At 39.1% G+C, this 27344-nt stretch overlaps 2 protein-coding genes across 24 annotated transcripts in view; one reads left to right on the top strand and one right to left on the bottom strand.

Annotated features, from left to right (window-relative positions):
- The window catches only part of SIRT1 (sirtuin 1), a 36606-nt gene extending 27503 nt beyond the window's left edge, over positions 1 to 9103 (top strand). For 3 of the 4 annotated variants that reach the window (XM_015147516.3, XM_015147517.3, XM_077946705.1), the window contains 2 exons: positions 2852 to 3409; positions 6981 to 9103. In XM_015147516.3, the coding sequence (XP_015003002.1) occupies positions 2852 to 3409; positions 6981 to 7309 (887 nt within the window). In that variant the 3' untranslated portion in view covers positions 7310 to 9103. Of the gene's footprint in view, positions 1 to 2851; positions 3410 to 3759; positions 3803 to 6980 lie in introns of all 4 variants that reach the window. The other variant, XM_077946704.1, reaches the window with a different exon arrangement.
- Positions 9104 to 10993: 1890 nt separating this feature from the next.
- The window catches only part of HERC4 (HECT and RLD domain containing E3 ubiquitin protein ligase 4), a 152642-nt gene continuing 136291 nt past the window's right edge, over positions 10994 to 27344 (bottom strand). For 19 of the 20 annotated variants that reach the window (XM_077944928.1, XM_077944935.1, XM_077944939.1 and 16 more), the window contains 4 exons: positions 25383 to 25465; positions 21804 to 21987; positions 14095 to 14197; positions 11536 to 12187 (listed from right to left, as the gene is read on the bottom strand). In XM_077944928.1, the coding sequence (XP_077801054.1) occupies positions 11979 to 12187; positions 14095 to 14197; positions 21804 to 21987; positions 25383 to 25465 (579 nt within the window). In that variant the 3' untranslated portion in view covers positions 11536 to 11978. Of the gene's footprint in view, positions 12188 to 14094; positions 14198 to 21803; positions 21988 to 25382; positions 25466 to 27344 lie in introns of all 20 variants that reach the window. The other variant, NM_001257578.1, reaches the window with a different exon arrangement.

Below are 27344 nucleotides of genomic sequence, written 5' to 3'. Positions count from 1 at the left end.
TCCTGCCTCAGCCTCCTGAGTAGCTGGGATTACAGTTGTCCACCAACATGCCTGGCTAACTTTTTATATTTTTAGTAGAGACCGGGTTTCGCCATGTTGGCCAGGCTGGTCTCGAACTCCTGAGCTCAGGTGATCCACCCGTCTTGGCGTCCCAAAGTGCTGGGATTACAGGCATGAGCCACCATGCCCGGCCAGAAATTGTTTATTTATAGTAGAGATGAGGTCCTGTTGTGTTGCCCAGGCTGGATTTGAACTCCTGGGCTCAAGGATCCTCCTGCCTCAGCCCCTTGAGTAGCTAGGATTACAGGCACAAGCCTCCACATCTGGCTCAACTATTTTTTATGTGGCATTGTTGTTCATTGAGACTGGTGAATCTGACATTTTGATGGGGTGTGGAGGGTTGTCAAAACACAAGTAACGTTAGTGACTCATGCCTGTAATCTCAGCACTTTGGGAGGCCGAGGTGTGTGGATCCCTTGAGGGCAGCAGTTTGAGACCAGCCTGGCCAACATGGTGAAACCCTGTCTCTGCTAAAAATACAAAAATCAGTTGGGCGTGGTGGTGTGCGCATGTAGTTCCAGCTACGTGGGAGGCTGAGGTGTGAGAACCGCTTGAACCCAGGAGGCAGAGGTTGCAATGAGCCGAGATTGTGCCACTGCACTCCAGCCAGGGCGACAGAGTGGGACTCTGTCTCAAAAAATCAAAAACAAAAAAACCCACAAGTAATGCTAAACTCTACTTCTGATTTATGTGAAAAATTAAGACAAAGGTAAAGAGTGTAACTTAGACTTTTTGGTGGAATGTGTTTTTAATGTTAGCATCAATTAATTTATGAAATGGTCCTTAATCCTATTTTTTATTCTTAAGATTACAGTTGTTGATCTTTCAAATTTAATTGATTTCACATTTAATAAATTCAAATATATAGTTTGGTAGAAGGTAGAAGTGTAACGTACCATGTAAGATGGAATTTCGGGGCTCAAAATGATTGGTTCATTCTTGTTGTAATAATAGCCAAGTCATAATGGTGATATGTTGGTCTAGTTTACCCAAAAGGGTGTGTTTATAAAATGTTCACATAAAATTTAAATCCCTGTTACTCTCAGGAACATTTCTTTGTCATATGTATTCTCATACTGTTCTCTCCTCTAGTTTAGAATCAGAGGAGGAGGAGGAGGAGAGAGAGAGATTTCAGTTGCATCAGATGTATCCTTTCACAAGTGAGAGAAAGAGGACAGGAAACAATATTAAATCCCTAGCCGGAGAATTTAATTAGACCCCACATCAGCAGTCAAGGCAGCCAGAGTAAACAGTTGAAGGAAACATGGAGTCAAGCTCTTCAATTTTGTGTCTATCCCATATCTTGTGGCTTTAGCAGTTAACTCAGTCTTACCTAATTAGCTGTGAAATTCTGTTAAAGTAGAATACAAGACAATTTGCAATTAAATGAAACATGAAAATGTAATATACAAGTCCCTTTGTTCTTGAGTTACTCTTTTTAAAGCAAATTCAGAGGCACTCTGCTTAAAAGCTTTTTTTATTTTTATTTTTAAGAGATGGGTGTCTTGCTGTAGCTCAGGCTAGAGTGCAGTGGTGCAGTTATAGCTCACTGCAGCCTTGAACTCCTGGGGACAAGCAATCCGTCCACTTCAGCTTCCCGAGTAGTTAGGATCACACACGCACACCATGCTTGGCTAATGAAAAAAAATTTTTTTTTGTAGAAACGGGATTCACTTTGTTGTCCAGGCTGGTCATAAACTCCTGGCCTCAAGTGATCCTTCCTCTGCCTCTCAAAGCATTAGGATTACAGGCATGAGCTACCACGCCCCGTTTTTTATTTCGAAAGCTTTCTGTGGGATAGTATGGTGTGTTGCAAAGATAATTAAAAAAAGAAACAGGTTTACAATAGTGTAGAATTTATTTGTATGACTTTTTTCCTTCCCTCCCCTCCCCCCCCACTCCCTTCCTCCCTTCCTTCCATCTTTCCATCCTTCCATCCTTCCTCCTTCTGTTTGTCTTTCCTTTCTTCTGTATGTCCGTCCTTCTGTCCATTCGTCCTTCCTTCCCATCAGTCCATCCTTCTGTCCGTCCTTCCTTCCTCCCATCCTCCCTCCCATCCTTCCATCCTCCCTCCCATCCTTCCATCCTCCCTCCCATCCTTCCTCCCGTCCTCCTTGCCTCCCTCGTTGCCCAGGCTGGAGTGCAATGGCATGATCTTGGCTCACTGCAGTCTCTTCCTCACTACAGTCTCTGCCTCCTGGATTCAAGCATTTTTCCTCCCAAGAAGCTGGGATTAGAGGCATGCGCCACCACACACCCGGCTAATAGTAGAGACGGGGTTTCACCATGTTGGTCAGGTTGGTCTTGAACTCCTGACCTCAGGTGATCCGCCTGCCTCGGCCATCCAAAGTGCTGGGATTACAGGTGTCAGCCACCGCACCCGGCTCACCTTCTTTATATCAGGAGCTACTTAAGTAGAACATTTATGTGCCAAGAACTCTTCTATGCACTTGACTTATTAACTCATTTAATCTTCACAGTCTTGTGGAAAAGTACTATTATCCCCATTCTACAGACAAGGAAATTTGAGGTTCAGAGTGGGAAAGTCTGGGAATATTGCTCAGGGGTAACCAGGTGACAGGAGCAGAACCTGAACGTTTTATAAAAGACATTTAACTGCCTATCTGCTTGCTTGATGAAATGTAATGGCTTGGTGAAGTATTTAGTTCATGGGTTTTTTTTGGAAATTTGGAGCTCAAGCCCTTGTTGGATTTTTGTGTAATGTATCTGTTGTGGTTTTATTAGCTTACTTCCTCCCTTTTTCTAACTTTTATTTTTCACCCTATTTTAGGTTCCATACCCCATGAAGTGCCTCAGATATTAATTAATAGAGAACCTTTGCCTCATCTGCATTTTGATGTAGAGCTTCTTGGAGACTGTGATGTCATAATTAATGAATTGTGTCATAGGTTAGGTGGTGAATATGCCAAACTTTGCTGTAACCCTGTAAAGCTTTCAGAAATTACTGAAAAACCCCCACGAACACAAAAAGAATTGGCTTATTTGTCAGACTTGCCACCCACACCTCTTCATATTTCAGAAGACTCAAGTTCACCAGAAAGAACTTCACCACCAGATTCTTCAGTGATTGTCACACTTTTAGACCAAGCAGCTAAGAGTAATGATGATTTAGATGTGTCTGAATCAAAAGGTCGTATGGAAGAAAAACCACAGGAAGTACAGACTTCTAGGAATGTTGAAAGTATTGCTGAACACATGGGAAATCCGGATTTGAAGAATGTTGGTTCCAGTACTGGGGAGAAAAATGAAAGAACCTCAGTGGCTGGAACAGTGAGAAAATGCTGGCCTAGTAGAGTGGCAAAGGAGCAGATTAGTAAGCGGCTTGATGGTAAGAAAGGCAATCGAACCATTTTGAAAGTATAGTTGTCATAACAATATTTCCAAAAAATTAGCTATTTCGGCAGGTTAATCGATAGGGTAGCTTTATGTAGTTGATTCTGTTTAGAGAAACTGTACAGTTCGTAATCAGAAAGGTAAATCTTCTGGTATCCTTCATAATACAGAGAAGGAAGTGTTTAATAGTGCTCTGTATGTTTTCTCTAGGGGATGGAAAAATAAGAATGGGTTATTAGCTGGCGGAAACAATGAGAGATTTGGGTGCTTATTGTGGGTTAGCTGCTTTACATATGTTACATGATTTTAATCTTCTGAGGTAGAATCTATTATTTTCTTCTGCAGGTGGGAAAACTCAGGACCATAGAGGTTAAATACCTCATGCACGGTAAATACTAAGAAGTGAAAGAACCAGATTAAAATTCCAGTCTATTTGTGCTTAGAGCCTGCCCCCTTAACTACTATGCAGTGTTGTCTGAGATTTAGAACACATCTGTGTTTCCTCTGAGGACTTGGAAAGAATCCGTGATTCTTCTCCACTGAATATAGGAATAGTTTCTACCCTGTTTAGAACATGCATAGTCTTTATCAATCAGTGTTAATTGACATACGTGAAATCACTTTCTACTGTTCGGAAGCTGATGTTTTAAGTCCGAGTAGTCTGGTCGAAATTCCTAACTTAATGTTAGAAAAATACTGTTAAAAAAAAAAAAAAACCACTGTAACTTAGCTATAATTTAGAACTCTTTAAGTCTCATTCCATTTACCATACTTGGTGAAAACTGACAAATTTTAGACAACTGTATTTGAGTATTCCAGTCATTTGCTGTAAATACATTGTAGTTCAGTTGAATAAACCTTTGGCCTTTTTCATATTAGGCACTGTGGTAAGTTCTGGAGACACAGTGATTAATGTTGTATGTAATTATAAATGTGGGTGTTACTCATTAATACTTTGGTATAGGTGCTGCTGAAGAACAAAGTAGTATTGTTTTGAACAAAACATCACCCAAAAGGTAGGTTGTTTTTTTTGGGTTTTTTTTTTTTTTTTTTTTTTTGGTGATGGAGTCTCACTCTTGCCCAGGCTGGAGTGCAGTGGCACAATGTCAGTTCACTGCAACCTCCACCTCCCAGGTTCAAGTGATTCTTCTGCCTCAGCCTCCTGAGTAGCTGAGATTACAGGCGTGCGCCACCATGCCCGGGTGATTTTTGTATTTTTAGTAGAGACAGGGTTTTGCCATGTTGGTAAGTCTAGTCTCAATCTCCTGACCTTGTGATCCACCCGCCTCGGCCTCCAGAAGTGCTGGAATTACAGGCGTGAGCCACCATGCCCAGCCCCAAAAGGTAGATTGTACTTGGAGATTAGATTATACAAGGCTTTCTAAGGAGCAAAATATTTAACAATAGGTAGGGATTTAAAAAGAGCAGACGTGTTCCCAGGGGAAACTAGAAAAAGCATAGAGGGATGCTTATGTTTGCAAATCGTGGCAGAAGTCAGAAAGTAGAAAAATTGCTACTGACTTAGGTAATATACAGTCGTCTCTATCATATACAAAGTCTACTTGTGCACTAAGACTTGCACTGGGAACTTTTCTTGAATGTCATTTTGGCAGATGTGTCAAACGCATAAATCTCTTTTCCCAGGAAACAGAGTTAACCTGGAGCAGTCATTTTTATTTTTTTTACATTTTTATTTATTTATTTTTTGAGACGGAGTTTTGCTTTTGCTGTCCAGGCTGAAGTACAATGGCGTGATCTCGGCTCACGGCAACCTCCGCCTCCCAGGTTCCAGCGATTCTCCTGCCTCAGCCTCCCGAGTAGCTGTAGCTGAGACCACAGGCGCGTGCCCTCATGCTCAGCTAATTTTTTTTTTTTTTTTTTTTTTAGTTTTTGTAGAGACAAGTTCTTGCCACATGGCCCAGACTGATCTTGAACTCCTGGGCTCAAGCAGTCTGCCTGCCTTGGCCTCCCAAAGTGTAGGGATTACAGGTGTGAGCCACTGTGCCCTGCCTGTGGTGTCTTAGGAAACTGATGAGTACTATGTATCTGTTGTAATAGAGGGAAATAAGTGGTTTTCACAGTGATTTGTAGTGGACTGTGAAATAAATTTCAGGGATTCAGGTCAGAATTGTCACACAGGTTGTAGTCAGGGTGAGAATTGGGTCATGATGCAGTATAAAAAAGTTTGAGAGCCACTTTGGAGAGAACTTTAGGTTTGCCACCTACCAGTGTGGTAACCAGGCTTTTGTGAATTAGTCTGGGATACGGTACAATAAATATTACATTTATTATGTGTGAAAAGAGATGTTAAGTTAGGGACATACTGTGAATTCAAGGGTAGAAAACTTTTCCATCAGTTTTTAGGGATCCTACTCTTTCACTTAAACCCCAAATGGCCAAGCTAGGATTGATTTGGTGTGCTCTAGAAAGAACTTTATTGGTATTCATGGATTCAGATTACATCTTATAGGACTTCAAAAGCATCTTAGACTGTATGTGTATATACACACACATTCTGAATCAGTAGGTGGCTCATGGGGCCTGAGATCTCGAGTGAATCTAAATTTAGATTCACAGGTGATACTGTAGATTCAGTGTCTACAGACTACACTATGAATTTGTGGTGATTACATTATTGACAATATTTTAGGTTTAAAATCAGAAAAAAGTTAAATGAAAATAGTTAATGAAGATGCTTTAAAAGCCTGTGTGCTTTAGAGAAGTTGCTTAATGAACACAAATTGGGTATCTAATGTAGGCTGGGCTGGATACTTCATTTTCATCAAATCTTTTTAAAATAATTGGTGAAATAACCTTTATTTTTATTTATTTATTTATTTTTGAGACGGAGTCTCACTCTGTAGCCCAGGCTGGAGTGCAGTGGCAGGATCTCAGCTCACTGCAAGCTCCGCCTCCCGGGTTCACGCCATTCTCCGGCCTCAGCCTCCCAAGTAGCTGGGACTACAGGCGCCCGCCACCTCGCCCTGCTAGTTTTTTGTATTTCTTAGTAGAGACGGGGTTTCACCGTGTTAGCCAGGATGGTCTCGATCTCCTGACCTCGTGATCCACCCGTCTCGGCCTCCCAAAGTGCTGGGATTACAGGCTTGAGCCACCGTGCCCGGCCGAAATAACCTTTATTGAATATGGTTCTCTACATTTTTCACACTTCCCTCCTTCATAGGGTTGTGAAAATTTATTTCATTCTCTAGATGAGGAAATTGAGGCACAGAGGTACACTTACAAATTTGCAAAGATATAATAAATGGCAGAACTAAGATTTGAACCCAGGACTAAGTGTATTGCTTGTATTTAATTAATTTTTAAGAGACAGGCCATCACTGTGTTGCCTAGGCTGGCCCTTGAACTCCTGGGCTCAAGCAGTCCACCCGCCTCATCCTCCTGAGTAGCTGGAACTGCAGGCACATCATGGCCTCCCAGTTGTTTTTAAACACTAATGGTAGTCTTTCATAAGGACACTTATAAAAGGCAGAGCTGGTACCCACACTTCATTCCAGACTGCTCAGACTTAGAAAACTGAAAGTAACGTTTTCATCATTATATTTCAGGTAATCAGTATCTGTTTTTGCCACCAAATCGTTACATTTTCCATGGCGCTGAGGTATATTCAGACTCTGAAGATGACGTCTTATCCTCTAGTTCTTGTGGCAGTAACAGTGATAGTGGGACATGCCAGAGTCCAAGTTTAGAAGAACCCATGGAGGATGAAAGTGAAATTGAAGAATTCTACAATGGCTTAGAAGATGAGCCTGATATTCCAGAGAGAGCTGGAGGAGCTGGATTTGGGACTGATGGAGATGATCAAGAGGCAATTAATGAAGCTATATCTATGAAACAGGAAGTAACAGACATGAACTATCCATCAAACAAATCATAGTGTAATAATTGTGCAGGTACAGGAATTGTTCCACCAGCATTAGGAACTTTAGCATGTCAAAATGAATGTTTACTTGTGAACTCTATAGAGCAAGGAAACCAGAAAGGTAATATTTATAGATTGGTAAAATAGATTGTTTTTCATGGATAATTTTTAACTTCATTATTTCTGTACTTGTACAAATTCAACACTAACTTTTTTTTTTTTTAAAAAAAAGGTACTAAGTATCTTTAATCAGCTGTTGGTCAAGACTAACTTTCTTTTAAAGATTCATTTGTATGATAAATTCATATGTATATATAATTTTTGTTTTTGTCTAGTGAGTTTCAACATTTTTAAAGTTTTCAAAAAGCCATCGGAATGTTAAATTAATGTAAAGGGAACAGCTTATCTAGACCAAAGAATGGTATTTTCACTTTTCTTTGTAACATTGAATGGTTTGAAGTACTCAAAATCTGTTAACTCTAAACTTTTGATTCTTTAACACAATTACTTATTTTTAAACACTGGCATTTTCCAAAACTTGTGGCAGCTAACTTTTTAAAATCTCAAATGACATGCAATGTGAGTAGAAGGAAGTCGACAATAGGTGGGAGGGCACTCGGTTGTCTTTACTTTTAAAAGTAATACTTGGTGCTAAGAATTTCAGGATTATTGTATTTATGTTCAAATGAAGATGGCTTTTGTACTTCCTGTGGACATGTAGTAATGTCTATATTGGCTCATAAAACTAACCTGAAAAACAAATAAATGCTTTGGAAATGTTTCAGTTGCTTTAGAAACAATAGTGCCTGCCTGGATCCCCTTAGTTTTGAAATATTTGCCATTGTTGTTTAAATACCTATCACTGTGGTAGAGCTTGCATTGATCTTTTCCACAAGTATTAAACTGCCAAAATGTGAATATGCAAAGCCTTTCCGAATCTATAATAATGGTACTTCTACTGGGGAGAGTGTAATATTTTGGACTGCTGTTTTCCATTAATGAGGAGAGCAACAGGCCCCTGATTACAGTTCCAAAGTAATAAGATGTTAATTATAACTCAGCCAGAAAGTACATGTCTCCTTCCATTGGGAGGATTTGGTGTTAAATACCAAACTGCTAGCCTAGTATTATGGAGATGAACATGATGTAACTTGTAATAGCAGAATAGTTAATGAATGAAACTAGTTCTTATAATTTATCTTTATTTAAAAGCTTAGCCTGCCTTAAAACTAGAGATCAACTTTCTCAGCTGCAAAAGCTTCTAGTCTTTCAAGAAGTTCTTACTTTATGAAATTGCACCGTAAGCATTTATTTTTCAGACCATTTTTGAACATTACTCCCAAATTAATAAAGTATTCCTCTGTTGCTTTAGTATTTATTACAATAAAAAGGGTTTGAAATATAGCTGTTCTTTATGCATAAAATACCCAGCTAGGACCATTACTGCCAGAGAAAAAAAATCGTATCTGAATGGCCATTTCCCTACTTAAAAGATGTCTGAATCTGAATTTATTTGGCTACACTAAAGAATGCAGTATATTTAGTTTTCCATTTGCATGATGTGTTTGTGCTATAGATAATATTTTAAATTGAAAAGTTTGTTTTAAATTATTTTTACAGTGAAGACTGTTTTCAGCTCTTTTTATATTGTACATAGTCTTTTATGTAATCTACTGGCATATGTTTTGTAGACTGTTTAATGACTGGATATCTTCCTTCAACTTTTGAAATACAAAACCAGTGTTTTTTTACTTGTACACTGTTTTAAAGTCTATTAAAACTGTCATTTGACTTTTTTCTGTTAACTTACATTGTTTAAGGTATATAATTTTTAAATCTTGCAGAATTTGTACAGCTTCGAATGCTATAGTATTAGATGCTTTCTTTCTCATACTACATTTCTTCATTCAGTTTATTACATTAGTCTCACCAGACCAGTACTTGCAAACACTGATGGTGCTGATCGTAGCAGGCGATGCATCACCACCAAGCATTTCAGAACTATTTCAACCATTTTAGGCTAGAGGCCTGAGCAAGTAAAATGTGGGGAAAAGGCAGGGCAGGGCCTAAGAAGGATGTGACAATGTCCTATGATAAAGGACCAGAAGTTTGGGATTCGAGAACAGGAAGTGGTGGATAGTGAAAATCCATGTGATACAAAGGCTGGGTTAACTGAAAATCTGTTCTTGGATGCCAGGTCTTTTAAGTCCAAAGACTACAGACGACATTTGGTATCAACTTTTTGAGGCTGACCTGAGAACCTACTTATTTTGAGGGAGAAAGTACTCTTGAAGAGGCCAGCAGTGTTCCCCTTAAAATGTATGTGTAACTTGGTCAGGTGCTGTGGCTCACACCTGAAATCCCAGCACTCTGGGAGGCCTAGGTGGGCAGATCACCTGAGGTCAGGAGTTTGAGACCAGCCCGGCCAACATGGTGAAATCCCGCCACCACGCCCGGCTAATTTTTTGTATTTTTAGTAGAGACGGGGTTTCACCGTGTTAGCCAGGCTGGTCTCGAACTCCTAGACTCAAGCCATCTGCCCGCCTCAAGTCTTCCAAGTGCTGGGATTACAGGTGTGAGCCACCACGCCCAGCCTGCATTCTGGTTTTTATTTCCTTTTAATTGAAAGGAATGTCTTGGTTCTGCTGTCTTAATCATCCTGAACAATGGCTACTAGCTTGAATGACTTAAGACAGGAGAGCTACAAACACACTATATATTTGTACCTTACAAATAGATGTGTGGAGGCCAAATACTTAAGTATTTAGCCAACTCAATAATCAAAGTCCCTACAATTTAGCAAATGATCTGCAGCTTTGCTGTTCTTATCTACAAAGCTCGGGACTTTTCTTGTTTTTTAAAAGTAAATGGCAATTTCAGAAATCTTCAATGGTATTTTAACTTTCCACCATGAATCTCCTTGCTGTTAATTAATATACTGTATCATAGTCTAGAGTAACAGGGAGGAAGTGTCCCCAAATTAAGCTTTGTACAATGTGCTCCCGGATGAGATGCTATTCTCTTGTTACAGTATTTGTTCATGGAACTATTAATCCAAAGTGCCTGCTATTTCACAGATCGGCTTCATAATATACAAAGGTTACTACTATTGAGAAACAGCATCTGACATGTTTTTGATTCAAAGAATTACTACCTCAAGGAGTGGACGAACAGGGAATATGGTATAATATCAGGTACGTGGAGACATTCTCATGGGGAAGAATGCCACTACTTTGAGGAAAAGTACCTTAGGTGAGAACATTGTTTTAGTGCTTCTATCTATAGAAGAGTTCCATGGTTCGCCAATAGTTTCTTAAGTTGACCTACTGAAAAGTACAAGTCCACAACCCCTCATCCAACCCCTTGGGCTTATTTGCATTTTGGAATTACGAATTTTAAAGAATTTTTTAAAGCACCCACAGGGGTCATAGTCTTATTTAGTGAATACCATAAATAGCTTCAACAATTCAGATCAGGTTTTTCTGCAAAGTGAGAGATGACAATATTTTCAGTTTTTTTAGATTTTAGAATTACAGGTTAAGAGACTGCGGACCTCTATAAATTCGTATGGGAATAGAAAGCAATCTGAAATTTAAGAGACCTTCCCTGAGCCATCCCTCTTTTTGAAAAATTTTGACTCTTATATGAGAACCACTGAAAGTTTAAATATTAAAACAATAAATCTTTATTAAACAGTTTTCACGGCATTTTAAAATAAATTTAAAAAATAAATATTTGCATTCTAGCAGAAAGTCACAGGTATTGCATCAACTCACTTTTACAATTTAATGGCATGAGATAACTAAGCATCAGCACCATAAAACCGTTAAGATTTGTTTCTTAAATTCAAGGAAATAGCTCTAAAGCCCTGCAGCATCAATACTTTTGAAAGCTATAAGCCAGTGATTGGTGCTCATAGTAGCCAATGTTTCTTTCTATTACTGGCAACTGTGGAGACAGAGTTCTTCCAGTACTAAATATTAATAAGTTCTCTGATCAACAATCCCCCATCTATCAGCATGTCATGTCAGGATTCACAAAAGAGAAAAGAACTGCAGGTTATGTAGTATATTCCCTATTTGTGATTTAGGTTTGCACAAAGACATTCTAGCAAAAAAAAGATCGTGTTTCCACCATGCTACCTTTTTTTTCTTTTTATAGAGTTTCAGAGTAAGATTTAAATCATAATTTTTAACCTCTAAAAGTCTGCTCAAGTTCAATTACAACCATAGAAACTGTACTGGTATCAGAACATAACTATTTTATTACAAAACTTAACATTATTTACAAAATGAAAAAATAATGAAATGACTATTGCAGGCCAAAGTTAAAGGTTTTTCACTCAATGATTGAAGAAAAATTAAGCAATATTTCCATGCACTCACACCAGATCATTTCTGAAATATGCAAACTCTTAAAACTCATGTTAGTAGAACTTTAATGTATTCACAATACTTGTTATGTTTATTGGAAGATGGTCAAAAAAATCCATGGTTCTGTACAATAATATTAACAGTTTGTTCATTTTCCTTTAATGTTTTGACTTCCATGAACACTCGTAGATTGAACATTCTGCAAGTAAGAATTATAATAGTACCTCTGTCACCTTGCTGAATTCATCACCACAAGAAAAACACAAATAGTTTAATGCTTTTGCACTAAACTGGATAGTTGAACTCCAAAGTTATATTAAACTGAAGCCTTCATTGTGATCAATAGCTTGGATCAGTTTAGAGCGTAGAGTTTCTTTATCTGTATATTTTGGAAGATCCAGAAGATTAAAACAAGTATGGGAAACTGGGAGATATTCCTCACCACCTCCTGTTGACTGGATGACTAGTTTCAGACTCTTCATACCAAGAATAGGAATGCGATCACTACCTGTCAAAAATACTGCCAAGAAAGAAACCATTCAGTCAACCACTTCAAAACAAAAAGTAGCAAGTCATATTTTGTACAGTCACTACAGCAGAGCTTCACATTAACATCTGCTCTAATGTGTTAACTTACTCCCTAATTTGTGGAAGACAAGTTTTTTGAGACACATTCTAATTGCTCATTCACAATATTTTTTCTTTAAAAGTATAATCTTAATACTGGCACAAAGGAAGTGCTTAATACATGTTTGATAAGTATTGTCATTGCCAAAACATTTTGAGAGCCCTTTTTTGGAAAAAGCCATTTAGAACTAGTTGACAAACCAAATAAAAATGCAGTTTTGATTATGATTTTCTATTTGCTTCATTTCTGTTTTTTTTTTTTTAAATCAGAAATTTATAATGGGCAGCCAAAATTCAAATCATTCTTTTTTTTTTTTTGAGACGAGCCTTGCTCAGTTGCCTAGGCTGGAGTGCAGCCTCGACTGCCTGGGCTCGAGCAATCCTCTCACCTCGGCTTCTGGAGTAGCTGGGAGCATAGGTGCGTGTCACCAAGCCCAGGGCTAATTTTTGTAGAGATGAGGTTTTGCCATGTTGCCCAGGCTCAAAACACTCTTAAAGAGTAATGATTTCTCATCCTTATGACATGCAGAAGAATTTGACCAAGATTCTCGGAGAGATTGCTAAAACATTCTTGGCAACAGCAGGAGTATCAAAGGAAATGTCACTGATTTGGACACATAAATTCTGACAACTTTAAAAATAAGCCAAATTTCAATTAGAATACAGACTTTAACAGAAGAAAGATACTCAGGCATCAGTTATAAATGAGGGAACTAAAGCCTGAAAAAGCTTTATTTTATATAGAAATTGCCAAAGTTTTAGTCTTGAAGCAAAAAGAAAATGAAGACCAAACAGAGAAAAGAGCAATACAGTTGGCCCTCCGTATCTGTGAATTGTGTATCCATGGATTCAACCAACTGCAAATGGAAAATATTTTCAAAAAATGGCTGCTTGTGACTGCACTGAGTATGTCAACTTTTTTTCTTCACACTGGTCCCTCAACAATACAGTATAACAACTATTTACATAGCATTTACTTTGTATGAGGTATTGATACAGGTATATTCATGTGTCAATGAGGAGGATATGTTCTGGGAAATGCATCATTAGGCGATTTCATTGTGTAAATATCATATATTTACACAACCTAGACAGTACAGTCTACTACACACCTAGGTTACGTGATACAGTCCTACTGCTCCCAGGCTACAAACCTGTACAGCATGGTACTGTACTGATTTCTGTAGGTAACTGTAACATAACAGTAGGTATCTGTGTATCTAAACACAGTAAAGGTACAGTAGGTTATTATAAGGTATTATAATCTTAAGGGACCACTATCATATATGTGGTCTCTCGTTCACTGAAAAGTCATCATGTGGCACCATGACTAATCTAGAGATGACTGAAAGTATAAGGATGTGCATAGGTTATATGCAAATACGATGCCAATTTATATAAGAAACTTGAGCGTATATTGGATTTGGGTATCCTTGGCAGGGAGGTCTTGGAACCAATCCCCCAATGTATGCCAAAGGATGACTATACTCCAGAGATCTTTTTAGAAATCTAAAAGGAGTTCTACAATCCTAGTTTATTGTAACCAGTTTATTGTAACTGTAACATAGCTATAGTTTGCTTTCATTTCCAAGTTAGCTTCTGTTTTACTTCATAGAATGAATCAATGCTATTTTGGAGGCAAACTGAATTTAGCCTTTGAAATAAGAAAATACATGTACTGAAGAGTGCAGATCAGTTCTTTTTCAAAAAAATTACTTGAATATTAAAAACAGGACTTTGGAATAATACCATAATTAGATTCCAGACTCATAAAGTACACAACTAATTAGAAATACTTACACAGAAACTGCTGCTTCTTTTCCAATGGTAATTCATGAAATACTTCCCAAAAAATTTTTATCGTAGGATGTTCTGCCCAATATTCCCCTTTGTATTCTGTATTCTAAAAACAACATAATCTTTTATTAGTATGAAGGGACACACTGGCTAATATATTAGCACATAAAGCTAACATGGTCCAGGAGTTTGAAACTCGTGCAATTCAGTGGATTGCCCACTGTTTCCTGGACATTTACAATTTGAAGTTATTAGTTCCAGGTGAAGAAGAAATACGTAAGAATCACCAGAAATCTTTCCCAGCACTTCAAATAACATGATAGGATACTATCATCTTCAAAAGTAAAATAAAGAGAAACTAGAATTACTAAAATAATGTTGTAGGACCATTAAAAGTTTGACATGGAATTATCTGTGATAATCAGAAAATTTCCTTTTTCTGTATTCATGAACAGAAGTCAAACATTAAAATTTATCTCTCCTTTTAAAAATATGGTACTAAGTGACACTAAAAATTTTCTGAGGTAGTTTACAAGATGGCCACCAGTGAGCACTGCCTCCTGGTATTCATGCCCGTGTGTAATAAGGACATTGTGAATATAAGGAACGTATGACTTCTGAGACTAAATCATAAAAAAAACCTCTATGGCTGGGCACGGTGGCTCACTCCTGTAATCCCAGCACTTTGGGAGGTGGAGGCGGGCGGATCACAAGGTCAGGAGATCAAGACCATCCTGGCTAATACAGTGAAACCCTGTCTCTACTAAAAATACAAAAAAAAGTTAGCCAGACGTGGTAGTCTGCGCCTGTTGTGCCAGCTGCTGGGGAGGCTGAGGCGGGACAATGGCGTGAACCCAGGAGGCAGAGCTTGCAGTGAGCCGAGATCGCACCACTGCACTCCAGCCTGGGTGACAGAGCAAGACTCCGTCTCAAACAAACAAAAACAAAACAAACAAACAAAAACCTCTATGGCTTCAGCCCTTCTTCTGGTTCACTCACTCTGGGGGGAACCAGTTGTCATTTTATGAGGATATTCAAACATCCCTATATGAAGAGAAGTACTCATGGTATTATACTGAGGTCCCTGCCAACAGTCAGGTGAGTAAGCCACCTTGGAAGTGAATCTCTATCCTTAACCATGCTTTTAGACGACTATAGCGCCAGCCAATATTCTGACTGCAACTTCATGAGGGAACCTTGAGCCCAAACTACTCAGCTAAGCCACTCCTGAATTCCTGACCCACAGAAACTATAAAACAACAAAGTTTCATTGTTATTTTGAAGCCAATAAGTTTTGAGGTAATTTGAAGCCAGTAAGTTTTGGGGTAATATATCTCCCCTTTCAAAAATATTAGTACTGGCCAGGCGTGGTGGCTCACACCTGTAATCCCAGCACTTTGGGAGGCCGAGGCAGGTGGATCACTTGAGGTCAGGAGCTCCAGACCAGCCTGGCCAACATGGTGAAACCCCATCTCTGCTAAAAATACAAAAATTAGCTGGGCGTGGTGGCACATGCCTGTAATCCCAGCTACGTGGGGGAGGCTGAGGCAGGAGAATTGCTTGAACCCGGGAGGCAGAGGTTGTAGTGAGCCGAGACTGCGCCACTGCACTCCAGCCTGGTCAACAAGAGCGAAATTCCATCCCCACTGCCCCCTACCCAAAAAAAAATTAGTACTAAGAGAGAAGGTGGTAGGAAGCAGAGAGGAAATAGTTTATATTGTGAACTGTTCTTATCCAGCCACAATTGGCCTTAACTTTCAGTTCTTCAGATGCATCAGGTCCTTTGGACGTACTGTTTCCTCAGCCTACACCACTCAGACACATCCTTTCTTCTTTGGTCATCAGGCTAATTTTTACTCTTTTAGGGCTCAGATTAAATGCCATCTAATTCATTCATTGATTGATCCAACAAATATGAGTTGTAGTCAATGTTTTTGGCCCTGGGAAAACCTCAGTGAACAGAATCCTCACTTAGCCTTGCGGAGCTTACTATCTAGTGAGAGGCGTTCCCAGATTCATCTAGCCTAGATTAGGTTCCTCCTTATGTACCACTCACTAAATTCTTTTTCATTGTATTCATCAAAACTGTGTATAAAGCATTTAATTTCTAGCTCCCTTATTAGGGCAAAGACCATGTCTCTATCTTATTTCCTGCCCCCTCCTCAATCTCTTGCATAGTTTCAGTTGCACATTATCAGGCATACAGTAGAGACTCAATAAATACTTGCTACTGGGCCTCTTGAATTTTGGACTCTCCTTATTTGTAGCCATGATTTATCTTAATCACTGAACTCTCAATAATTCAGATCTGCAAAATATTTGCTGTTAATTGCAAGCAAGTTTGAAGAAAACGGCTTTAATTCTAGCACTCAATTTATTAAACTGTGAGCATGTTAGTGGGGAAGGAAAAGAGGATGGCTAAAATTTTTTTTTTTTTCCTTTTAAATCTCTAAATGGTTTGGTAAAAATGTGCACACATGTCCTGGTCAAGAAAGAACATTTAAAGCTCCAAATCATAATCACTAAAATTGTAATGAATCAGATATACGACAGAAGAAATCAAAGTGTTATAAGTATAAATACACTATAATATATATACATATATTTGAGATGGAGTCTTGCTCTGTCACCAGGCTGGAGTACAGTGGTGCAATCTTGGCTCACTGCAACCTCTCCCTCCCAGGTTCAAGCGATTCTCTTGCCTCAGCCTCCTGAGTAGCTGGGATTACAGGTACGCACCACCACACCCAGCTAATTTTCATATTTTTAGTAGAGACGGGGGTTTCACTATGTTGGCCAGGATAGTCTCGATCTTCTGACCTCATGATCCGCCTGCCTCAGCTTCCCAAAGTGCTGGGATTACAGGCGTGAGCCACCGCGCCCGGACGCTACAATATACTTTTTAAGATGTCCTGTTTTAACTGAATGAACACTTACATCAATTATCACTTCAGGCAAGGTTTCAAGTACTTACTGAGTGCTCTCCTAGGTGCTGGGAATACAGCAGTGAACAAAGAGGCAAAAATTCTGCTCTCACGGTACTTACATTGTGGTCGGGGGAAGGAGCAACCTAAGTAAAATGATGTCAGATCCAAAGTAGCAAAATAAAACAGCGAGGGGAGACAGGATACATGTGCAGGAGAGGGGTTTGCAATTTTAGATCAGTTATCCAGGGAAGGTCTCTGATAAGGTACAAACACGTAAAGGAAGCGAGAGCAAGAATCTTTTGGGATTATCAGGGGAAGAGAATTCCAGGCACATGGAAAAGGAAACAGAAACACCCTAAGACTGGAACGTGTCTGGAGGGTTCTAGGCTCAGCAAGGAGGTTAATAAGGCTGAGGCAGAGTGAGAGGAACGACGACAGGAGATGAAGCAAGGAGGGACAAATTGTGTAGGATCTAAAGGGTGACGAGAAGCTGTCATATCATTTTCATTTTAAGGTGATTAGAGGTGGAGTCCATTTCCACTGGAGGACCCCTCAAAGTTAGTATCTACAGGCTTCTTCTCTTGAGCAGATCAATTTACTACCACACAGGAACCTTCAGTCTTCTTCCTGAAGGATTTACACCCAGTTACCAGCTGTGTGGCATCCTCAGTTTTACCTGGTTTCCCAAATTGTAAAGCCTCTCTCCCAAGCTGTCTTTTGCTGGGTAGAAAGGGGGACATGAATGGTCCAATTCTGTTGCCCTTAGTCCAACCCTCATCCCTGCTATTAAGGGTAACATGGTATACCAATTCTTGAGCCTTTCAGATTCTAGGATATACAATGAGTTGCCTCAGGCCAGGCGGACCATGATGTCAGGAGTTCGAGACCAGCCTGGCCAATATGGTGACACCCTGTCTCTACTAAAAAAATAAAAAAATCAGCTGGGCATAGTGGCATGCCTGTAGTTCCATACTTGGGAAGCTGAGGCAGAAGAATCGCTTGAACTTGGGAGGCGGATGTTACAGTGAGCCAAGATCGCACCACTGCACTCCAGCCTGGGTGACAGAGCGAGACTCCATCTCAAAAAAACAACAACAAAAAAGAGTTGCCTCCTGACAATCCTGTCCCTCTGGAGGCTTAGAATTCAGTTTTCCTCTGCTCTAAGTCACTCATCAATTTATCTCCTTACCTTCTGTCTTCCAAAACTATTTCTTCTCTTGTTCATTGCATTTTTATTTTTTAGTTTTTGGTGTGTATATTACCATTTTTATTCCATTTCTGTCATTCTAGTGAGATTTTTAGGAGGGAGCAGACATGTTTATTCCATAATGTTTAATTAGAAGCCCTAATTATTCTTAAAATCTTATTCCTTAAATGACTACACAATAAAACTGGCTATATACTGGTGTGTATATAGTTCTGTAAGTTCTAAGCACATATGCAGATTTGTGTAACCACTGCCACAATTAGGGTACTGAACAGTCCCATCACTGTTACGCTTAGATGTCTCTTGTGCTACCTCCTCTGAAGTCAGACCCTCCCACTCAACCCCTAGTCTCTGTTCACTATAATTTTTTATCTTTTCAAGAATGTCACATAAATGGAACCATACAGTATGCAACCATTTGAAATTGGCTTCTTTCACTCAGCATAAAGCCTCAGATTCATCCAGTTGTTGCATGTATCAACAGTGCTTTTTTTTCTTTTTTGAGACAGGGTCTTGCTTTGTTGCCTACGTCAGAGTACAGTCAGGGCTCACTGCAGCCTCTACCTCCCGGGCTCAAGGGATCCTCCCACCTCAGCCTCCGGAGTAGCTGGGACTATGGGTGCACGCCACCATAAAGGGCCAATTTTTGTATTTTTTGTAGAGAGGGGGTTTCATCATGTTGTCCAGGCTGGTCTCGAACCCCTGGGCTCAAGAGATCTGCCAACCTCAGCCTCCCAAAGTGCCAGGATTAAAGGTGTGAGACACCACGCCCAGCTGTGCATTTCTTTTTAACACTTAGTAGTTATTCTGCTGAATAGGTACACTGTAGTAGGTTCACCCATTCACCCACTGAAGGACATCTAGGTTGTTTCGTTTTTTACTCATTTGCAAATTAAAAAAAAAAAAGTATTTAAAAGTTAAGGTAAAACACACATACCATAAAGTTTACATCTTAACCATTTTAAGTGTACACTTCAGTAGCATTAACTACATTCACAAGGTTGTACCACCATCCATCTCCAGAATTCTTTTCATCTAGTAAAACTGAAACTCTGTCCCCTTTGTTTACAGATTTTTGTGTGAACATAATTTAATACCTGGGAGTAGGACTGCTAGGTCATATAGCAAATGTATGTTTAACTTTATAAGAAACCGCCACTGCTTCCAAAGTGACTGTACCATTTTGTATCCCCATCGGCAATGTACAAATGTTCATGCTTTGCGCCTATTAAGATGACTGACATAAAAAGTAGGTAAGTGGCCAGGCACGGTGGCTCAAGCCTGTAATCCCAGCACTTTGGGAGGCCGAGACGGGCGGATCACGAGGTCAGGAGATCGAGACCATCCTGGCTAACACAATGAAACCCCGTCTCCACTAAAAATACAAAAAAAATTAGCCGGGCGTGGTGGTGGCGCCTGTAGTCCCAGCTACTCGGGAGGCTGAGGCAGGAGAATGGCAGGAACCCGGGAGGCGGAGCTTGCAGTGAGCCGAGATCGCGCCACTGCACTCCAGCCTGGGCGACAGAGCGAGACTCCGCCTCAAAAAAAAAAAAAAAAAAAAGTAGGTAAGTGCTAGCTCTACTTTTTTATGTTAGTCATCTTATTAGGTATACAGTATCTAATTATAAATGCATAAATCAGAGGATGGTACATTATAAAGATAGAAAATCAGCAGATTAACTTCGTATATATCTTCCTCAAAGCTGATCTAACCTTGCACTTTCTGTCACTCTGCCTCCTGGGTTCAGGTGATTCTTGTGTCTCAGCCTCCCAAGTAGCTGGTATTATAGGAGTGCGCCACCACACCTGGCTAATTTTTGTATTTTTAGTAGAGACGGGGTTTCACCATGTTGGCCAGGCTGGTCTCCAACTCCTGGCCTCAAGGGATCTGCCTGCCTCAGCCTCCCAAATTGCTAGGATTACAGGTGTGAGACACCATGCCTAGCTTAACTTAGTACTTTCTCTTTTTTTTGAGATGGAGTCTTGCTCTGTTGACTGGGCTGGGGTGCAATGGCACGATCTTGGCTCACTGCAACCTCTGCTTCCCAGGTTCAAGCGATTCTCCTGCCTCAGCCTCCCGAGTAGTTGGCACTACAGGCGTGCAAGACTATGCCCAAATTTTTGTATATTTAGTAGAGATGGGGTTTCACTATGTTGGTTGGCCAGGATGGTCTTGATCTCTTGACCTCGTGATCTGCCCACCTCGGCCTCCCAAAGTGCTGGCATTACAGGCATGAGCCACTGCACCCGGGTAGCACTTTCTATTAAATGTTTATCAGAATCAATATTTGATAATTACTCTGCTAAAAAATGTAACACTGAGACTAATCAGAAAAAAAGGAAACAAAGATTTTTAAGCATCACAACTGCATTTCATAATGGTTTTCCTAGGACTGAGGCAGAACGAAAACCCATTCACTTTTGGCTAGGGCTTTTTGTTTTTTCGGAGAGTGCAGTGGCGTGATCTTGGCTCACTGCAACCTCCGCCTCCCAGGTTGAAGCAATTCTCCTGCCTCAGCCTCCCAAGTAGCTGGGATTACTACACCCGGCTAATTTTTGTATTTTTAGTAGAGACAGGGTTTCAACACATTGGCAAGGCTGGCCTGGAACTCCTGATCTCAGGTGATCCACCTGCCTCAGTCTCCCAACGTGTTGGAATTACAGGTGTGAGCCACCATGCCCGGCTTGGTTAGGGCTTCTACCCAGCTGTGTCACAGATGACATTTTTCTTTTCTTGAGACAGACAAGCTCCTGCTCTGTCATCCAGGCTCGAGTGCAGTGGTATAATCATGGCTCACCGCAGCCTCAACCACCCGGGATCAAGAGATTCTCCCACCCCAGCCTCCCACAGGTAGGACCACAGGTGTTTGCTACCACATCTGGATAATTTTAAAAATTATTTTTATCTATTTTTATTTACTTAACTTTTTTTTTTTTTTTTTTTTTTTTTTTTGAGACAGAGCCTTGCTCTGTTGCCCAGGCTGGAGTACGGTGGCACAATCTCAGTTCACTGCAACCTCCGCCTCCCAGGTTCAAGAGATTCTCCTGCCTCAGCCTCCTGAGTAGCTGGGATTACAGGCACATGCCACCACGCCCAGCTAATTTTTGTATTTTTAGTAGAGACAGGGTTTCACCATGTAGGCCAGGTGGGTCTTGAACTCCTGACCTCAGGTGATCCACCCACTTTGGCCTCCCAAAGTCCTGGGGTTACAGATGTAAGCCACCGCGCCTGGCCTAAGTTATTTTTAGAGATGAAGTCTCGCTATGTTCCCCAGGCTGCTGTTGAACTCCTGGCCTCAAGTGATCCTCCCGCCTAAGCGCCCCAAAGTGCTGGGATTATAGGTGAGAGCCACTGTGCCTGGCCAGATGAGTTTTCTATATCAATACCACCAATTATAGTAGTGTCTAATTCATACACAGTTCAAAAATCCATTCATTGTGGGCCAAGAAGGGTAGAGTGCTTTCCTGTAAAATGGTAGTAATAAAGTGTATAAAACAAAAAATAATACATAAAAAGGCAAGACTTCCACATATGAGCCTTTCCATTTAAACAATATCAGAGATTAGTTTTCCCCTACCTTTTCCAGTTCCTTCCAATCATAATTTGTATTTCCAATGACCATTGCTTGTAGTTCATTAGGCTGAAAGAGCAGAAGGACTTTTCCTCCACAGACCTTATGAAAGCCCGCATGAAAAGCATCAAATAAGGAAGCCACTGATTTATTGAATATGTAATCCACATAAGCATCAACAAACTCTTGTCTAGAAATGAAAAAGCACACATGTACAGATTATAAAAATCATTTATGAAGAATCCATAATGTAGTCATTAAAACTTCAAGTGCTCCTACAATTTCTGCTACATATATACGAAACTGAGAACGTATGAGTAGGGTTCAAACAGGACAAAACCAAACTCATTATGAAAAAAGCTATTATTCTTTCCATATAAAAATCAGCTATATCCATGAGGCATTCAGTTATTCTTAGGCTATTCCTATTGGAAAAAATGTCATTTCCTAATGGGCAGAATAATGTGAATGGCTATGAAAATAATTTTAAAATATTTACAAGTTATTGAGAATTTATATATATCAAGTCACATGCATCCCTAAAAGGAATGATCTGTTACAAACAATAGGTGATGAAAAAATAAGAGCTTTGGGATTCAGATCATTTGACAAACTATAGCCTTCTTTTCCGTGGGTTCCAAGGAATCTGAACAACATTTACTTTAACAAATGCCTGAGAGAGGATACTAAGCATTCTTTTCGGATAATCATTAAAGAGTACAAGTGTAGTTTCTTTTCAAATGTATATCTGAATACATACACAATCACTTCTGATTCTCTTCTACCTCTTATGATACAAAAGGAAACTGTAAAGAAAAAAAGGAAGCCCCTTTAACCCCCGAATTTGAACCACGATCTTATTCAATTTGTTTTGTTTTGCTAGCCACAACATTTTATGATGCTATCTGGTCAAACAAATAATGAGAATGGGTACTAGAAGATTTCACTATTTTATATCTTCATCTTCCAAGTAATAAAGGATGATTCTGCAATAGGAATAATGGTAAACCACCTTTCAAAACCAAATTTTCTTTCAAAACAAGGATATCTAGGACCTAAAATTTTTTCACATCATTTTAAAAACAGCTTTATTTTTATCAAAGTAAGACATATCAAGAGTTTAAAACATCAAATAGTAACAATCCTAACAGCCAACATTTACTGAGCACTACATGTGCTAAGTCTTATTCTAAGTATCTTAAAATATTGTCTCATCTAGTCCTCAAAATCATCCCATGAAATAGGTACAATTTGTCATTCCATTTAACAGAGAAGGACACTAAGGCATTGAGACATCAACTAATTTATTTAAAGTTATAAAGCTTCTAAGTAGCAGAATTAGGATTATAATCCTTTGGACCAATTCCCTGGCAACAGCCATTATTAAAGAATTGTAACAAAACAGAAGAGAATAAAGAAACTCTCTGTCCAACACTTCTCTGCCAGAAATTCCCACTATTCAAAGGCAACTATTTGTTAATTCTTTTTGCTATTCCTTCTGATATTTACATTCAAGCTTCTAACAACACAGTTCTACTGTTATTCCTTAAATTTCAATGTGGTGGTTTGGATTTATCTTTAATGTAATTGTCCCATTCACTTTCTACTCCCCTGCACATCTATTGTATTTATATAACAATTTTTGGTTCAATATTTGTTAACATTTCTATATTATTCACAGTTAAGTTGTATTCTATGGTTACCCTTTTTCCCTTAAAAAGAACTTCTATTTTCCTTAGTTTGCTAATTCATCCCCAACTTCTCCAAAAGAAATATCCATTTCCTCTAGATTCATTCAAAAATTAGGTACTATCAGTTGCATTTCTCTACTCGAGCCCTCCATCCTCTTGATCTAACCCAGGTTGTTAGCTTTCTAAATCGACACAGTTATTGATCCTTCAAAAAGAATCCTTGCTTGCGTGAATCTTGGTAGTTTGTTGTTGCTTTTTTAATCCTGTGTCTTCCTCTTTCTTGGTTTAATTCCTTGTTTTGGTAGATAGAACACATCCTCCAGTAATTTCCTGAGAAAAAGGCTTCAGAAGTAAATTCTCTGAGACTGTGCATGTATGAAAATGTTTTTAAACACTCACACACTTGATAATTTGGATACAAAATTCTAAGTTAAAAGTAATTTTTTCCTAAAATTTTGGTCTTCTAGCTTCCAGTGTTCTTTGATTCCAGGGTCTGATGTTACTAATTCTTAGGTCTGTGGGTTTTCTGGACAGTTTTAGGATCCCTTTGACTTTGAAAATTTTGAAATTTCATGTATCTTGTCATCTTGTCTTGGTATTGATCTTTTTTCCACTTCTCATGTTTTCAATCTTGAAAGGATGTCATTCACTTCTGGGAAGTTTATTTATTTTTTAAAAAATATCTTCTTTGACAGATTTCATTAATTCCATTTCTTTCAAATGAATTTTTTTTTCCATTTTTAATTGTATCCATCTGGATGTCACGCATCATTCTGAGGATACTGATTTCAGTTTCCTCTGACGTTTTGTCCTTCAACCTGCAGGGTTCCTGGTTTCTTGCCATTCTTTTTGACTGTTTCGGTCTTTCCTTAAATGTCTGTTGACCTTTGGCTATCGATTAACTTTTTTTTTTTTTTTTTGAGACGGAGCCTTGCTCTGTCGCCCAGAATGGAGCACAGTGGCACGATCTCAGCTCACTGGGTTCAAGCAGTTCTTCTGCCTCAGCCTCCCAAGTAGCTGGACCTACAGGCACATGCCACCACGGCCAGCTAATTTTTTGTATTTTTAGTAAAGATGGGGTTTCACTGCTTTAGCCAGGATGGTATCATTGTCGTGACCTCATGATGTGACCGCCTCAGCCTCCCAAACTGCTGTGATTGCAGGCGTGAGTCACTGTGCCCGGCCTATGGATTTACATTTTAAATGTTAGGCAGTTTCCCCAGAAAAGGATCTACCACTATACGGTACCAAGGAGGAGGCAGCGATAGACTTTCAGCACTTAATCTCCCTGTTTTCAGTTCAGCTCCTTGCCTGTGGCAGTCTCTAGGTGTCCTCAAATCCACAGTCCAATTTCTCCAGAAGGTAAATTTCCAATTTCCTGCCCAGGCCAGAGAGGAGCAGTTGCCAGCTTCCTGGTGTGCTAAGGGAAACTAGTTTCTTTTGTTGTTGTTTTAAACCCAATGTTAGCATGGGAAACTAGTTTCTAACTGCTTCTTACAAGAGTCCTGTTTCTAGCATTTCCCCAAACACCACACATTTTCTAAAGGTATGTTTTGTTCTCAGCACCCAAACTTTCGTTTTGTGAAGTGATCCAGCTGGCTTCGTGGCTCCTCTTTTCCATCTCATGTTGCAGCTTTCTCTGGTTTGCTAAAGTTAGTTACTACTGTTTCCTGGCTTCCAAAAATGTTTGCTGCTGTCACTTCTCCCTTCTCTTTGTTTTGTTTAATGTCTTCAAGGGATTTCAGGAGGAAAAGGCAGATTATTTCCTCACTAACCACTCAAAATTAAAGTTTTATTGGAGTAAAAACTTAGCGTTGTGACACATTTTCTACACACAGAAGAAAATGTCTACTGAATCTTATTATTCCCACTGTTGCTGCTAAAATTCACTTACCGATTTTGTTTGTTAACAGCTGTGTCTGCACCATTTAGAACCAGCTCTTTGACTTCTGTTGCACCAAAGTTTTCAACTGTGATCTATTAATTTAAATTTTTAAAAAAAGTCAATGTCAGACTCAAAACTTAGAGTATTCTAATAATCTATTATTATATCTACCTCTCATTTAATAATTTAAAAAAAACTACTAAATTTGAGATAAAATTCTGCTACCATATAGCTTATCTGAGAATTCTGCTTAAAGCCAGAACTAGAAATTTTGATCCTCTCTAGTTTGAAATCCTACCATGATTAATTACAAATTACCAAGTGTTTGGTAAGTTAATAAGGAAACTAAGCATTTGTTGTGCATAAAACTTTAGAATGGTTACTATAAAATATTAGGATGTTTTCCTTAGATGAGTGATAAAAATCCAAGTATGAGAATGCATTCAGCTTAGAAAACCACGCATTCTTCCCACATGACAACTGCTACTCCAGGATTCCTCTACCACCCTTGTTGTAAACTTGATCACAGGCAGTTTTTCCAGTTATGTACTAATTTGGTTTATAAAAATAGTCAAGTATTTTGAAACCTTTTATTTCTTTTACTTTTCGAATTTTTCTAAAAATATTACCATGACCACTTCTGCATCTTTTCTTTTGCTATTCCTTCTTTTTGGAATATTATCCTCTTTTATGAAAACTTGCTATTTATAAAACACTATGATGGGAGTGGGATGTTAGATGAATATACTCCTGCTGTGAAGTTTACTATGTAGTAAAGGAAGAGAAATGTAACATGTAAAGAACCAATTATAATAAAATAATGCATTTATAACAGACATATGAACAAAATGTTATCAGATCATAGAGGAATGCAAACGGAATTCTAAACTAGAGGACGTGTGAAAGACCTTGAGGAAGAAATGCCATCTGAAAAGCACCTACAAGTATGGGTAGTATTTTGAAAGATTAAGAGAGTGAGATTTCAGACAGACAATATCGATTGAACAAAAAAATTAGATATTTACAATATCAAGTTTCTGAAAATGTATGGCAAGTGACTCTGAAAAAGAGGAAGGTAAGGTATATTAAAAAAAATACTGTGTGATATGACAAAACTTGGTATGAAGGGAGGGATACAATGAAAGGAAGAGAGCCAGGTTATAAATGTCTTTGACACCCATTCTAAAGCTATTATTCTACAAGCAATAAAAAGCCACTGAAAAATTTCTGAGAAAGAAATGGCAGTGGGAAGAAATGTTTGAATTACCATAGTTCTTTGAATACAGTAAGAGTTCATAAATTTGGTGACTGATAAATTAGAAATTAAACAGCTTGAAACTCAATTTTTTAGTCAACTGAGATGATGAATAAAAATTCAAGAAACTAACATGGGTATGAGTGAATCAAATGAAAAAGAGAAGCAAAATTTCATAGAAAATAGTTTTTTAAAAAAATTTTATGGTCACCTTATTCTAACAGGAACACACTTTGGAAAATGCTTTTCTGTTGTTGTCTGGATTTGCGGAGAGCAACTTTTTTTTTTTTTTTGAGACGGAGTCTCACTCTGTCACCCAGACTGCAGTGCAATGGCGCGATCTCAGCTCACTGCAACCTCCGCCTCTCGGGTTTAAGCGATTCTCCTGCCTCAGCCTCCCGAGTAGCTGGGATTACAGGCACGTGCCATCACGCCTGGCTCATTTTTTCATTTTTAGTCTAGACGGGGTTTCACCATGTTGGCCAGGCTCGTCTCTAGCTCCTGACCTCAAGTGATCTGCCCGCCTCGGCCTCCCAAAGTGCTGGGATTACAGACGTGAGCCACCGTGCCTGGCCAGAAAATAGTCTCAAGATTTTCTTGAAAAGAATATGAACGTGCAATTTTTTCTGGGCAAATTTCATGACAGCAGAATATGGCATCTTTCGTCAGCTCTGACAAAACCATAAAGATAACTGTTGTGTATGTGGCAGGGTGGC

The sequence above is a fragment of the Macaca mulatta genome, chromosome 9 (genome assembly GCF_049350105.2).
Source record: "Macaca mulatta isolate MMU2019108-1 chromosome 9, T2T-MMU8v2.0, whole genome shotgun sequence".
NCBI classification, from domain to species: Eukaryota; Metazoa; Chordata; class Mammalia; order Primates; family Cercopithecidae; genus Macaca; species Macaca mulatta.
The sequence above is the reverse complement of the archived record's forward strand: the minus strand, read 5'-3'. Positions and strand labels throughout refer to the sequence as shown.